The following is a 17,210-nucleotide window of genomic DNA, read 5'->3' on the forward strand; positions in this document are numbered from 1 at the left end:
ATGTCATATGACAGTTCAAGTGGTGGCGCCAACTTAAGGTTTACGAATATATTGGTGAGTAAAGGTGAATTATTCCGTAAAATTACATTGGGATTATTTTATATGAATCTTCAGGTAATTCTGTAAAGTTGGTCTAAGTTGTAGAGTTGAGAGTGTTGGTTGTAACCCCAGTTTGTTATATAATGCAAAAACAACTTTTTTTTAATACCCAATTAGCAAGGACCGTATTGTAAATATGGTTATAATTTATCATTTCACCACTTATCAGTTTACTAACCCGTTCATTGGTATGTTCCTTGTGATCTTTATTGTTATTGATCAGTGTTGGTACAGGAGGAAATCTGTTATGTTTGGTAATGCCACTGAATAGCATCCTGTTTCAATTTAATTCAATTCATGTTATCCTCTTGTCCCGTGCCAGGACTCGAACCCAAGACAATAGAAAACAGACGGGCGTTTCCTTCTGTGCAAAAACCGGACAATGAATGAAGGACAAACTCGTCAGGAACAACGCGGGGATTAGACAAATATAATCCTTTACTTTATCTTCTTCGCCACTGATCGGCTTGTTAGCCGCTTAGGCGGTCTATTACGTATTTGGTTAGAAGCTCTCGAACGCCCCCGTTTATAGATATTTTCATATTTTGAAAGTCAAAATTGGTGGTGGCTTAAAATGGGATTCTGAACGGCCTTGTGCCACAAAACTTTAATTAAATATTTAGTGTTGTTTTATACATTTTGGTTTATTTAGCCGGAATTAGGCTATGCAGAGTACAATATCAAAATAATAATATTTTTTTTCCAGGAAAGTTATCGGCATTATAATTTCGAGTCTTGGTTGGACTCCTAGGAATTTAGACTGAATCCGAGGAAATGAGTTGGGGAGGACGGAGTGTAGTGGATTCGTGAACCAATATCTCATACCCCTACAGGAGTAAACATAATAATTGTCTTTTAAATAACCCATATGAAGGTAATTTTGAACGGATCCTGAGGGTCCAAATGTCTAACTTATATATTTTCTTAAATGTTAGTATTTGCCACTTCATTTATAGCCTCACTCACCGACGCTTGCACAATAGCAACTTTGGTGGATAGCAACGTTTTCTATGACGTCAGTGCAAGGAGTCTTTAAGGGTAAATTCTGCAAGGTAGTGGTGGGTAGCTGTACGCGTTCCTGCGGACTCTTTCTTGGTGACCCACAACGACAAGATATTTTGACTGCATTTGAATTTGAGTTTACCCAATTTATCATATTATTTTAAAGGCTTGGACTTGAAAAAAAAAAAAAACTAACGAGAGACAGGTGTAGTGAGTGTATTATTAGCTTAGTCATCGCGTGGGGGGCTGTTGATTGTTATTTTGTATTGTAAGCTGTATATTTTTTGGTTTTGTTTAGCATGAAATCGGACTACAAAGTTTTTTTTTCAGTAAACTACAATGGACAAAGTAGAGGAACTGAGGGAACAAGTGCAGGAGGCATTAAATGTGTTCCAACAAAGGCAAAAGAAGAAAAAACTTTACCTCCAACAAATACACAAGACTATTCTAGAAATTTTGGTAAGGAGTCATACCAGGTTCCTCTACAGTAGTAATATATGAATGGTATTGATATGTTTGGTGTTGCGAATCTTTTGTTGGGTTGTAATATTTTCAAACATATGGTAAGCACACAAGAATTATACTTTCAGCGTATTGTACAAGTCTGATGGCGTGGCCAAAATATTCATAAAACATAAGTCACACGTCTTGTCTTGCTTTTGTCCTCTCCCTTTCCAGAATTATGATAATGATGAATACTATATTTTCTTACATCAATTTACCCCGTACAGGTCAAACACGTGAGCGAGGACATTCGACTTAATATCGAAACATACTTTGAGGGAAGAAATGAGCGTCTTCATACAGTCCTTAAGAATATTGACGAGTCCCTCAACCAGGCCTCGGAGTCCTATGAAAGATCTTCTAAATACAGGTCATTGCTAATTAATGCGTGCAATACCAATATTGAACCAGAGGTCAAGATTGACGGCGACCACATCTTGGTAAGGCAAACCTTATTACCTTCATTATTGGGAAGCACATAGATAGGATATGACGCAGTAGCCAGTCTCCTGTATATCCGTTATGGGCTCAGATTGTGACTATCCGTTTTGGCTTGGCTAGGTGGGGTTAGGTTAGGCGATTTTTCTGGCTTATTTTCCTAGACTCATGTATTCAATCATGTCGTCAAATGTATTACTAGTTATTTCCAGATAACTTTATTCAATTTGCTTTTCATTTTCTTAGTCGAAGGCCCAAGGGTTCGTTTATATAATTCTGCCTATAGAATCAAATGCTATGTTTTCAATCATGTCTTCAAATTGCTTTTCATTTTTTAGTTACAGGGCAAAGGACTCAGCGATTTAGAAAACGTATCCAAAGAAACAGAACAGTTTGTGATGCAGATCAGTGAGGTGCAAGACAAGTATTGTTCTCTGTTGACCAATATTGAGAACAGTATCACCCAGAAGGTAATAATTCTTAACCAGTCTGTTCCTTGTTTTTGTATAGTTATTTACTTACAGTGATAACACGCTGTGACTGGGGCCATAGTGATTTCACTTACTTTCGCTATTCAGAAACTGGCTGGATGCTTATGTATACATGCAAGGGTGCAAAGAGTACTGAATACGGGGGAACGTCTGGATCAGGACTTCTTCATTACCGCAAGCAATGTGTGGTGATTAATGGCATGAAATTGTCATGTATACCCGTGACTATCATTTCACTTGTTGCTCCATTGATAAATAACATCACATATTTTCAGAAGACTGATGAGTATTGCACTAACAAAATAATTGCCTTGTGTCAACCTGTATTATTTTAGCCCTTCTCGTGACACGGAGGCCAAATCAAATGACAGATGATATCTTAACATTAGAGTTTGTCAAGTATAAGGTCTTAACCTCATCTTACTGTTGGTATTCTCTAGATTAGTGACATTCTAAATGACGCGGAAGCCCAGATGAACAACATTGACCAGGAGAGGAGTCAGGTGGTGATGTCCCTCATAAAGTCGAGCAACGATGAGCTAGAGAAGGCTGTGCAAGTCCTCGAGACAATGGAGATGATGAAACAACAAATGGAAGTCTTTTTTCAAATTTTGAGGAAACCCAACGCAGTACCTTAATATATATATATATATATATATATATATATATATATATATATATATATATATATATATATATATATATATATATATATAAAATGTGTGCGTATGTATGTATGTATAGAGACCATGTTTAACTAAAAAGTTCAATATAGTGTGTATTAGTTATTGTACTAAGATAAGTAAGAATGTTGTTATACAGCAAAGATATTCTAGTTCGGTTTATTTCACTAAAAACAAAACAAGTTAATTCCACCAAAGAATATTAAACACAAATGTTATTAAGTAGTACACAGTGCAAGAAATGTATACTAGAGGGAAATGTGATTCTACATTGTTTATGTTGACGTTTTACCCGGAGGAGGTAGTGGAGGTTAAAGGAATTACCATAAATCTACACACACTCTTTTAACTTGATGTTTTATCTGTTTTAGGAAGCTTCTCGACAAGTTCCTTCTTTTAACACCTTAGACTGAGTGTATAAGGTTAGAGAGAAATGTGATTCTACATTGTTGACGTTTTACCTGGATTCGGAGCAAAACTCTTCTGCATGTAACTACAGGTATTATGGTACAAGTAAACTTGGCTGTAGGAGTGTGACCAGAATTGCTTTAAATACATGCATTTTTTTTGTTTCATCAGTATTAATGGTAACAGGATTTAGATTCACGAGTCACAAAATGGATTTGTTGGCGTGTGATTGCAGACACACTTCTCATATAATGAAGTACAGTACAGTATAATGTTTTGATTTATTCAGAACTTGAGTTAGTATTAAAAGGTTTCCCAGCTAGTGCTCCTCTTTGTGTTAGTTATATCAGTTTCTTATTATTTTATGAATGACCTTTATTCATGAAAAGTCGGCTAAAGATGGGAAGGAAGAACTGTTAAGTAATTTATAGAAATACAAATATATAACCACGAAAAGTTTTTTTGTCACCTCTGTTTTAACTTGAAAAAGTAACAGGGTACTAGTATACCCACTACAGCAGTACTAAAAGGTACAAATTAATACAGTACATAAAGGCCCGAACCTACTGTACAATAAGCCTCAGAGATAGATCAGTACACAGTATATAAAGTATGCAAAATAAAGACATTAACTCGGTGTTTTATATATATATATATATATATATATATATATATATATATATATATATATATATATATTATATATATATATATATATATATATATATATATATAAATATTTATTTATTCATATTTATATATATGATGTGTGTGTGTGTGTAATACTGTTAAGAGTGATATACTGTACATGGATTTACTATAGAGCAAAATGTTCCTTGTTCTGGAATTCATATTCTTGTTGATTCCAGTACATAATACCCAAGACGGTGTTGCCACTCCACGACCCCCTGACGGAGACACGATGATCCTCCCCATACTGGCCAGATATTTTGTAAATAATATTGATTATGTGTTAAAGGAATATCCTTCCTTCCTTAGGCTTTAGTAAGCCCCTTTATAATATTTATACTGTATATACTTGTCACACTTGCCAGATGCTTCTGGTGTCATTGTACAGGGGTACCTAGTGACAGCACTAGGATCCCGCTTCCTCTATCAAGGAATAAACAATTGAAATTGACGGTGTTGCCCTTGGTGTATCGTTCACTCGTGTGTCCCATATCTCTTGCACCACACACCTTAGCACTAGATTTTGGGTCATGATCAACCTCAAAGTTCATAAGTAACTAACAGCTGATAATATTATCCTAAAACTAGAAAGGTGTACGTTGACCTCCACCGACACCACGAACCTACTTACATCAGAGGGAAAGGCCTACGATACCGTGTTCCTGGAAATCTCGTATATAATTCACAGCTGGAGGTCTTGCACACGTACACATCACATAATATTCATGAACTTGTAGACTTGACCAACTCTGGGAGATCAAGGGTCACGCTGATATCCTGAAGACCTTATTTTAATAATACCTTTAGTCCATGCCATTATACCCACAACACACCATTATCATACCAGAACAACCAAACTTCCCAAGTATTATACCAGTACAACTTTGTTTATTATACCGGCATCATAACTTAATATATGTATTGTTTCCAGTGTAACAACTTAGTACATATACACCAATACAACCTTATAATAATGTAACAGCAGTACAGGTACTTAGATCTACGCAAGGTATTGTTATTCCGAGGCATAATTTGGTATTACAATTTTGTAAACTAAGTGTTTTCATTGTTTTCTATCCCAAGCAACAGATATTTCGTGAAATTTTGTAAACTTTTCGTGTATATATTGATGTATTAATTATGTAAGAATATTCTAGAATGTATTGCATAATTTTTGTTAGGATTTACATCTTATTGTAAGCCTAAAATCCTAGATCATTCTAGAAAACTCGAGGCGGGTCTCGAGCCGACCTCCTGCGTCTGGACATCGTAAGAATGCTCTTGGCGTCTGACTAACCATACACTGTACAAGAGGCCGCGAGCGGCCCTTCCCCCGCAAGGTGGATAGCCAATCTGCTATCAAATCTCCAACTTTATTTCCCACTTCCTAACTTTGCCTTCCTCCTACACCGTCTTCCATTTTCAGAGCAAACGGCTCTCTTCTCTCCGTCTCATCACCAACAGTCAGTCGATCACTTCTGTTCATAGTGTAAAGAATAAGCTTAGCAGAACAACGGAAGACAAATTATTGTTGTGCAAGTATTGTGAAATTGTTGAGATTAATATAAAGTGAGAAGACTAAGGAATTGTAAACCGGTAGTGTGCTGACTATATATTTGAAGTGTGGAGTCAAGCTGTGAAGACATTACTCTGTGAGCAGTGTTGTGAAGAATAAGTGCTTATTAAAGGAGACTATAGTGCACAAGTGTGTTTCTGTGACCTGGTGGAAATCTACCTGCTTGTTGTTTGTCTGTACACTGATACCCACCGTCTGGAAATTACTGGAGACTGGCGGGACAGCCAGTGGTAATTCGACAACACTCGAGATATCTACTGCTTCTGTATATACAACCCTAGTCGCTGGTAACCAATGGTGGAAGCTGGGTAAGCGGTGAAGGAGGAGGGTCGTAACAGTATATATTAACGCGCGTATCTCTCACAGGTTTCCTCCTGTTCTAACAGTGGGAAGACCAACCGACCGAACGGCTAGTAAGCTGATAAGTGGCGAAATGATAAATAAGGACGAACACGTAACGAGGCGCCAGTCGAGAAACGCGTGACCAGTACTGTAGGTGACAGAACGAGCAGTACAGTTTGGGCCTTCACCCCTGTCGACTAATTACAAGAGAGGGAGAGATTGTGCTGCAACTCGGTGAAGAAATTAAACCCAATAAAATAAAATTCACAGAGTACATCTTAAAATTTTCTTCATATTGATTTTATAACAAGGCGTCGAGATATTATACAGATACAGTTTTGGCTAGATATGTAAGTTTATAAAAGACTTATCTCCTGAGATATCCAATGACGGCTATCCTGCAGTGGTCCAGTGTTGTTAGAGCAGAAAGAAACTTAGTGCCCGGAGGAAATCTATGTTTTGCTGGGTTACCTCCGACCTAAGCTGGGAACAAGCCCGAGCTGCACGAGTAAGAGGCAAATTCACTCGCTACCAGTGTACCACCAACACTTCAGCTGACAGTGATGCCCAGCGGACCCCAGCACCTTTTACGTTATCTTCTCTCAAGGTTGAAGCGTGTAGTACACAGAGTTGATCTATGGCAAGTCTGTCTGCATACGTGAGAACTTCCGCTACCCATGACAGAGCGAAGTGCTTTAGTGAATCTAACACTTATTATCCTCTCCGCCACTTGTCAGGTGGTCGGTCTGTTTTCTGTTAGGCACTGTAGGGGAGGCACTTAAACTAATGACACTATCAACTATGGCAACGACGGCTCATGGGCTACAACATATTAAGTAAAAAGAGGTGGAAGACAGATGCCAAAGAGCAAACCCCTGGTACACGACTGTCAGGCCCGGGAGGAAACCACAATGATTGGAGGCAGCGAAACGAGGCACTTCACAGCTACACCTTTAATCAATTTGTCAGTGTTTGGCCCCAGGCTTTACCATACGACCACACACTGGAGTTTGTGGCCAAGATCATGGACAAAGAAAGCGTTAAGTGTGAGAAACAATTACTTAAACATGAAGATCTTACAATGTACTTTTAAGTGATTTAAAAATGAATAAACTTGATAATGTGCCCAAGGAGAAATTTCTAAACAAGATCAGAGTCCAGGCATAAATGTGAATTAACAAGGAACAGTCAGGATGGTGTCATAATTTTAAGCCAAACATGTCCACCAGCGCGAGTGTCTAGTAACCTCAACTGAAACATTAATTACATTACCACGTCATCAACTGGTCTTTGCAGGAGTGTGATGACCGTGTTGTAGTCTGACACCTGTGTCAGAACGACACACAAACTATAGTTCAGGACCTATGAAGCTGTATACTGTATGACGCTGTAACTATGGTGATGTGTACTGTAACACCGTGGGAGATGTTGTCAACACACACACACACACACACACACACACACCCCTGGGTGATGTCAACACACACACTCCTGGGTGATGTCAACACACACACTCCTGGGTGATGTCAACACACACTCCTGGGTGATGTCAACACACACACTCCTGGGTGATGTCAACACACACATTCCTGGGTGATGTCAACACAAATACTCCTGGGTGATGTCAACACACTCCTGGGTGATGTCAACACACACTCCTGGGTGATGTCAACACACACACTCCTGGGTGATGTCAACATACACTCCTGGGTGATGTCAACACACACACTCCTGGGTGATGTCAACACACACACTCCTGGGTGATGTTGTCAACACACTCACTCCTGGGTGACGTTGCCAACACACTCCTGGGTGACGTTGTCACCACAAACCCTCCTGCAATGTGAAGGTGTCATACGGTAACTGGTTCACTCAAGTTAGGGTAAATCTCTTGACACAGGCAGCAGACTGATGCTCTTACCGTCCCTGGTGGCTGAAGTACTGTATATGGGAAATAAGTTTACTCCATCAACTGATAAAATACATTTGAAAAATGTGGAGGTTTAAGATAACAGTGTCACTAGTAATGTCCTGAACATACATTTGTCATGACTCATGGGGGTATTATTATCGTATTGGTCATCCAGCGAATTGTAGGTTCAGGTTTAGGTAAGGTTAGGTAGCTCAAAAAACAGTGATCTGTGGTAGAAGTGAAGATCAGAATCGTTCTAAACACATCAAAACCCACTGGAGAAACATAATTTTAACTTCCAAATAGGTGGATGGCCTTAACGATAATTTTACCGTCATAAAGACACACCTTGTTTAATGTTCCAATATAAATGATCTATTACACCACAACAGTACGGCCACACGGGTGTAATACCAAGAACTAACAATATAATTTTTCTCTTTAGCTGCAAGTTGTCAATGATCGAGCAGTATAAAGTTACCGTTTACTTACATAAAAAACAGTTGCTATTGTGTTCCCAAAGCTCTCTACTGTGCTAAAACGGGAGTAACTTTCCACATTACATAATTTCATTAATAAAACACTGGCATAAGACGACACAGTAAGGTGGTGAAACACAAGGTGGGGTTCTTCTGGCCAGTGTTTTATCATCTTATCTCCTCTCTTTGTAAATGGATTTTCCACGTCATGAAATAATAACTGCGCTACTAGAGTCATCACAACAACACAGTTTAATTACCTTAAGAATTATTTAATGGCTGCTAAACTGCGGGAGTTGTCTTTATGTTAGCAATTTGATGTCGGTAAGACAATTAATGTGTTAGTTATCCCTACTGAGCATAACACTGTACTCAGAGAGACACCCAACACATTAATAGACCAATAATATATATATATATATATATATATATATATATATATATATATATATATATATATATATATATATATATATATATATATATATATATATATATATATATACAATACAACAAAATCAGCATCGGAAAATATAAACAATACACTGCACTCGAGGGTGGTAGTTGTACCCTGTTAAAAGAAGCTATGACCTTCACCTATGACCTTTTGACCTCAAAAACATAGCAGCTTTAGCGATTGTCATGGTGAATATAAAGGTCAAGTATGAACAGTTTACTGTAGTTCTTCCCGTCCATGAGTTATGGGGCGGCGGGCACACATTACCGCGTCACACACACATATTTACATAAGAGACAAAGGTAAAGACGGCACTGACCCGTGTTCACGCCATGAGTAATGCATGATGTGATAACAACTTAGGGGCAACGCCTGTGTCTATTTGTTTGATTAACATGGAAACAGCGACCTCTCCCGCCTTTCTCTGTCCTTGGTGGGTGACGCGGCACAGGTTACTGGAAAACAGGCCAGTCGTGTCAAGGTTACGGCTGTTGCCCCATTTATAATCTCTCCTGCATCAGTTCACAGCAGCACTTTCACTCTTATCCAGCGCAGGTTCTCGGCTCTTTCCCACTTAATACACTCCCATATTGGACCCGAGATTAGAAACGGGTAAATAGTAAATTGATTTATATTTAGGTAAGTAGGTTGGACAAGAGTTTGTCCCAAGACAATACAATCTCCATGATGTATGAGAGCTTTCACTGAGGCCTGACCTTCACTAGGCTGTTATCCGGGCTACAACCAACCCCACAACCTGTCTCCTGCAACAGACTTTCTACACCAGGACTACACCACAAGTCTTCTACACCAGGACTACACCACAAGTTTACTACACCAGGACTACACCACAAGTCTTCTACACCAGGACTACACCACAAGTCTTCTACACCAGGACTACACCACAAGTCTTCTACACCAGGACTACACCACAAGTCTTCTACACCAGGACTACACCACAAGTCTTCTACACCAGGACTACACCACAAGTCTTCTACGTCAGGACTACACCACAAGTCTTCTACACCAGGACTACACCACAAGTCTTCTACACCAGGACTACACCACAAGTCTTCTACACCAGGACTACACCACAAGTCTTCTACACCAGGACTACACCACAAGTCTTCTACTCCAGGACTACACCACAAGTCTTCTACTCCAGGACTACACCACAAGTCTTCTACACCAGGACTACACCACAAGTCTTCTACCAGGACTACACCATCTTCTACACCAGGACTACACCACAAGGGACTCACACCACAACTACACCACAAGTCTTCTACACCAGGACTACACCACAAGTCTTCTACACCAGGACTACACCACAAGTCTTCTACACCAGGACTACACCACAAGTCTTCTACACCAGGACTACACCACAAGTCTTCTACACCAGGACTACACCACAAGTCTTCTACACCAGGACTACACCACAAGTCTTCTACACCAGGACTACACCACAAGTCTTCTACACCAGGACTACACCACAAGTCTTCTACACCAGGACTACACCACACACCAGTCTTCTACACCAGGACTACACCACAAGTCTTCTACACCAGGACTACACCACAAGTCTTCTACGTCAGGACTACACCGCACACACACACACACACTGGCTCCTCTTAATCACCATGCTAGTATCCTCGGCGCCATTACTATAATAACAAAGGGTCTCGCCTGCATGAACAGTAAATATTGCTTTGTGGCGGCGGGATATTGCAACCTAACCTAGTATCTCTATGTGTGTGTGTGTGTGTGTGTGTGTGTGTGTGTGTGTGTGTACGTACTAAGTGCTGAAGAAATACAATATTATAATTGAAAAAGCGTACAAGAGAGCCTATTATAGAGCCTACCCTGGAAGTCTGTCTGGTCCAGTCTACTACTGTGGTCTAGAGCCTACCCTGGTCTAGAGCCTGGTAGAGCCCACCCTGGTAGACCCCTGGTCCTATGGCTACCCTGGTCTAGACTCCTGGTCTGAGCCTGGTTTTTGTCTAGAGCCCACCCTGGTCTAGGAGCCTACCCTGGTCTAGAGCCTACCTGGTCTAGAGCTCTAGACTCCCTGGTCTAGAGTCTACCCTGGCCTTGAGCCCAGTGAGCCTCTAGAGCCTACCCTGGTCTAGAGCCTGGTCTGGCCTAGTCTAGACTGGTCACCCTGGTCTAGACCCCTGGTCTAGAGTTAAGCCTGCCTGGTCTAGAGTCTAGTCTAGGAGTCTACCCTGGTCTGTCTAGCCTTGAGCCCACCCTGGTCTAGAGCCCACCCGGTTCCTGGCACCCTGGTCTGAGTCTACCCTGGTCCAGAGCCTACCCTGGTCTGAGCCTGGGACCCTGGTCTAGGAGCCTACCCTGGTCTAGAGCCTACCCTGGTCTAGAGCCTACTCTGATATTTAACTATCTTCAGTTTTCTTACATTAAAGTTTTGCTTCGACAGAATAATTATTATTTATTTATTATTTTTAAGAGTTTATACATACGATGTTTCCCACGGAATAACTATGCTGGGTCTATCATTTCTCTTATGCCTTCTTAGCGTTTTCTTTCTCGAGTTCTTAAATCGGGCTGGGGAGAACCTCTTGACTAACAACCTGAGTAATACACCCAGGAAAGTTAGGGTAGTAGTGTTGGTGGTAGTGTAGGGTAGTAAGGTACATACTGTTGGAGTATATATGAAGGGAGGGTGGGTGTGGGTGGGTGTGGGTGTGGTTGGGGTCACGGAGTCACCAATATAGTGTCTATTTTGGGAAGTGAATGGCCGGATGTTTCGACCCCTGGCGGGCCTCTCGCATTGTAAGAGTTTGGTTCAGAACGTGGGCGTGGTACAGTTTTATATACACGTCAACCTCGGAGGTGGCAGCCTTGGCTTGTCTATGTCGGCCAGAGGGAATATAACAAATAAGGAACATCTTCACTCTCTTGTTTGTTTGTCTGTGATCTTCGTCGTTGTTCATCTTAATAGCCAGTGAGACGGTCGCTTTGTTGGAGGTTTTGATTGCCAGTAAGTAGTCGGCAGGTATAGAGGCTCCTGGATATATTGTATGTTAGAATGGTTTACGCTCGAGTTAAAATCATTTCACACTTGGGCATTATATACACACGGGGACACTACATACACACGGGGACACTATATACACACGGGGACACTATATACACACGGGGACACTACACACACACGGGGACAAAATATACACACGGGGACACTATATACACACAGGACACTATATACACACGGGGACACTACATATATACACGGGGACACGTATACACACGGGACAACACTATATGGGACACTATATACACACGGGGACACTATATGTACACGGGGACACTATATACACACGGGCACACTATATACACATGGGGACACTATATACACATGGGGACACTATATACACACGGGGACACTATATACACACGGGACACTATAACACACGGGGACACTATATATACACACGGGGACACTATATACATGGGGACACTATATACACATGGACACTATATACACACAGGGACACTATATATATACACACTGGGGACACTATATACACACGGGACACCATATACACACGGGGACACTATATACACGGGCACACTATATACACACAGGGACACTATATACACACGGGGACACTACATACACATGGGGACACTATATACACACGGGGACACTATACACACAGGGGACACTATATACACACGGGGACACTATACACAGGGGGGGGACACTATATACACACTGGGACACACGGGGACACTATATACACACGGGGACACTATATACACAGGGCACACTATATACACACGGGGGACACTATATACACACGGGGACACTATATACACAGGGATACTATATACACACGGGGACACTATATACACACGGGGACACTATATACACACGGGGACACTATATACATGGGGACACTATATACACACGGGGACACTATATACACACGGGGACTACGGGGACACTAATACACATAGGACACTATATACACACGGGACCTATATACACAGGGGACACTATATACACGGGGACACTATATATACACACGGGACACTATATACACACGGGGACACGGGGACACTATATACACACGGGGACACTATATACACACGGGACACTATATACACACGGGGACACTATATACACACACTATATACACGGGGACACTATATACACACGGGGATACTATATACACACGGGGACACTATATACACACGGGGACACTATATACACACGGGGACACTACATACACACGGGGACACTATATACACACGGGGACACTATATACACACGGGGGTCTCTATGTAAACACGGGGATACTCTATACACACCGGGGACACTATGTACACACGGGGGACACTATGTACACACGGGGGACACTATGTACACACGGGGGACACTATGTTTTTTCGCCTCTATAATGAAATGGGTCTTTTAAAAGCTTTGTAACGAAATGCGTCTATCGTTTGTCATTAGGAAGACGTCACTCACAATAGCGAGACTGTTCAACAAGAGGAAGGACAAAAAACGCTAACAATGTGGTTCTGTTTTATGATGAAATAAAAAAAAAATCGTATGGTTTCAAGAAAAGTTTTTAGCGTGTTCTTATTTCTCACTTAGTCATCACCACTGTTGAGATTGTCTCCTTACTGTATAAAGTGTTGGGAACTTAATGGCATTGTTTATGACTAACTTAATATTGTAGTGTTATTGGTGGAGGGAGTGTTATTGTTTTCTCTCATATATTCATTGTTTTCTCACATATTTTCATTATTTTCTCACATACATTCATTGTTTTCTCTCATATATTCATTGTTTTCTCACATACATTCATTGTTGTCTCTCATACATTCATTGTTTTCTCTCATATATTCATTGTTTTCTCTCATACATTCATTGTTTTCTCACATACATTCATTGTTTTCTCACATACATTCATTGTTTTCTCTCATACATTCATTGTTTTCTCACATACATTCATTGTTTTCTCACATACATTCATTGTTGTCTCTCATACATTCATTGTTTTCTCTCATATATTCATTGTTTTCTCACATACATTCATTGTTTTCTCACATACATTCATTGTTTTCTCACATACATTCATTGTTTTCTCTCATGCATCTCGCTCCAAAAAGTATCCCTACGGAGCGGTCCGATGAATTTCAAAATGAACACTGCGACTCCTGTTGTCTCGGTAGGGTTGTTAAAATCCCTCGTCCGCTGTGTCATATATTACAACATCATCATCATCATCATCATCATCATCATCATCATTGTCATCATCATCGTCAGCGTGTGTGTGTAATGACGTAATCGTATTGAGACACATGACAGGAAGCAATACACAACACTACTGTATGTATTAAGATAATATATTCTATAACGTTTCGGTGCTTCCTGTATGTTCGTCACTGGAAAACTGACGTATGTATGTAGTCTATGTCCAATAGCGTGAGACTCATCACACGTCACCATATAGTAGCAGGAAGTATTACGTGTTAACTCTAGTGACAAGCTGAGAACTGAATAACACATATGGGAACTGCTGGGTGACACATGAGGGGAAAATAATTAATGGAAGTTGAACACAGAGACAAAATGAATGTGCTCTTCAAAAAGTATCTTTACGGTTTTGTGGGAGACAATATGACAGTACAGTACTGTTATATATACAGTATAATTATATACTGTACATGTACTGAAAATTTACTTGGCCTCAACCAACGGAGGTAAATGTGGATAAATTTAGCGGAATCAACAAAGTTCAGTAAGAAAGCAGCAGTGAAATGTTCCTGTCTCACTGCTATGCCTTCTTGAACTAATTAAGAGAGAGACGACGCTGGTCAAGTTCGTCACACCTACACCATGCAGAACTGCACGAAACGCTGTACAGTTCCACAGGTCGGGGCCAATGACCTGATGCAACCACACTACACGGGGTGCACGAGGACCACGGAGTGCACGAGGACCACGGGGTGCACGAGGACCGCGGGTGCACGAGGACCGCGGGGTGCACGAGGACCACGGGGTGAACTATAATCAAGGTGCGAGATTAGCATGTATAGGTGAGTACCAAGAGGCTAGATGGCTGGCTGGACAACACACACACACACAAGGGAGAGAGTGACGGGAGTGGCAGCCATGCAGCTACTCACGGGAAGCAGGGAGTAACCGGGTGATGACTCACCTGAGGAATTTTTCGACATATAAACTAATCAACATAGAGGAACAATATAAAACCAAAGACGATAATGACTGACGGTAAGAGTAAGACGTAAATATAATGAATAACGAAGATGACGAAATGTTATGAAACCAAGTGAATAATGCGCAACGATACGAAAATAGAAATATATCGGGTTTTATCGACCCAGAACTCCTTAGCATCCAAACATGTTCCATGGAAGTATGGCAGAGGTGAACAGCTGAAGAAGAGAGAGGGAGAGGTGGGCGGGGACTCTTGTATATAAGCTGGTCAGGGAAAGTGGTTTTGCCGCTACACACACACACGCACACACACACACATGCGGTCATGTACACGTTAACTCGTAACACACATATATACTCGTACATGTACACGCCGGTTCCAAGTTAATTCAATCCCTGTCAACTCCTCATAACGTGACCAGCATGTATTGAGGTTTAAACATAAGTAAATCGTGTTATATTAGTACTGAATGTCAATAGTCCGTCTTGCGTCGTGTGTGGGGGGGGTGGGGAGACAGCTTCTTCTTTTATAATGTTTTTGTTGCACATCATCATCATAACTCTTACGTTACTCCACATAAGCATTGTCTAAGACACTGAAGTTTATTTTATTGACCAGGGGTTTAATCGACAGACCATCAGTGGAACTATGACACTGCCGTCCAGTGAACCATTGTCTTGTGATGTTTTATTGGAATTTTCTTTGTGAGAAGTCACTTGTGAGGGGAAGCAACCCACGCAGGTTCCCATGTGGTGCCCAATCCACACACCCACACATGGGCATGAGATGCCAGCCTCGACACTGAAATTGTTACTTTCGTTTCAGTCATGAACTGGTAATCAATCCTTGCACTGGTTCCTTGGTGGAGAGGAGCTGAGGGGATCGACATGTTGACCCCCCGAGGCAGCTCAATACAGACCGCCAGGAGGAGACGTCTTTACTCCATGGTGGCAGACGTGTAGGTGTACATGCCACATACAAAAATGTTCACATATACTCGCCACACACACGCACACATACATACTTGTTTACATATACACACCAAATGCATAAACATATATATTTACACACTTTACTGTTTACACAACATATGCACCAGAACAATGCGTGGGAACATCATCACCGAGCAGTTCTGCAGTAAACTGTGAAGAAAATCTTACTGTTTCGGTTTTGGACGTTGCAGATGAAGTGTAAAAAATGTTGCCTGCAGATATTTCACTCGCCCTGACCTGACTCATGACACTACGTTGTCATTTCGGCGCTGATGTCGTTGACGTCCGGTAGAAGAGACGGTCCTTATGATGTCCTGATTATAATTATGAACAACACAGCCACACAGGCGCTACATTGGGCCCCTGACAGTGGCTGGGCCTTAGGCAGCTGCCCATCGGAGCTAACGGCCCTGTGCCCCTCCCAAGTCTACTGAAGTATAGGTCAAGTCAACCTGCCGTGTCAAGCTTTCAACGAGTCATCAATTAATCAATGCTTGAGTATCACTCTTACAGGACTGGCCTTGTCCTTGTTTTCTGCTTTCAGAGTTTCTACGTACAGTACATGATTGTGTTAATGGGACGTCTTTATCATTGGTCCTCACTTCTGACTGGATAACATATGACTGGTTCATTAATTATTTGGTGTTTGTCAACTTCTTTAACATAACGCCTTATTTCTGAGACTGGATAACACTCCTTGATTAGATACAAAGTATAATTCCCATCTTGGACACCACTTTTGTTTCTAAGAAATTATTAGTAGGAGATTTTAAGACTAAGTCGGTCAGTTCTGGGAAACCTGCAGCATGGGACAGTGAGAGCAGTGATTTAGCGCCAGTAACAAGGTCAGGAAACAGACACAGCAGCTGTGGCCAAAAACTAGTTCAAGGTCCTCTGGCCAGACTATCTTCACCCCCGT

General features: G+C 41.2%; 1 protein-coding gene across 1 annotated transcript; it reads left to right on the forward strand.

The window, feature by feature from the left end:
- Position 1: 1 nt before the first annotated feature.
- On the forward strand, positions 2–3,172 carry LOC121860001. The gene is made up of 5 exons (XM_042357012.1): positions 2–54; positions 1,432–1,560; positions 1,833–2,045; positions 2,382–2,513; positions 2,975–3,172. The coding sequence occupies exons 2-5, from the start codon at positions 1,441–1,443 to the stop codon at positions 3,170–3,172; spliced, it is 663 nt and encodes a 220-aa protein (XP_042212946.1). The 5' UTR covers positions 2–54; positions 1,432–1,440.
- Positions 3,173–17,210: the final 14,038 nt, after the last annotated feature.

This window comes from Homarus americanus, unplaced genomic scaffold (assembly GCF_018991925.1).
Source record: "Homarus americanus isolate GMGI-L3 unplaced genomic scaffold, GMGI_Hamer_2.0 scaffold38393, whole genome shotgun sequence".
Classification (NCBI taxonomy): domain Eukaryota; kingdom Metazoa; phylum Arthropoda; class Malacostraca; order Decapoda; family Nephropidae; genus Homarus; species Homarus americanus.

What these genes read in the sequence shown, in the direction of transcription:
- LOC121860001 (XM_042357012.1), top strand. Translation starts at nt 1,441, where the DNA reads ATGGACAAAGTAGAGGAACTGAGGGAACAAGTGCAGGAGGCATTAAAT. An exon ending in AGACTATTCTAGAAATTTTG is followed by an intron (nt 1,561 to 1,832) that starts GTAAGGAGTCAT and finishes TACCCCGTACAG; the next exon opens with GTCAAACACGTGAGCGAGGA. An exon ending in AGAACAGTATCACCCAGAAG is followed by an intron (nt 2,514 to 2,974) that starts GTAATAATTCTT and finishes GGTATTCTCTAG; the next exon opens with ATTAGTGACATTCTAAATGA.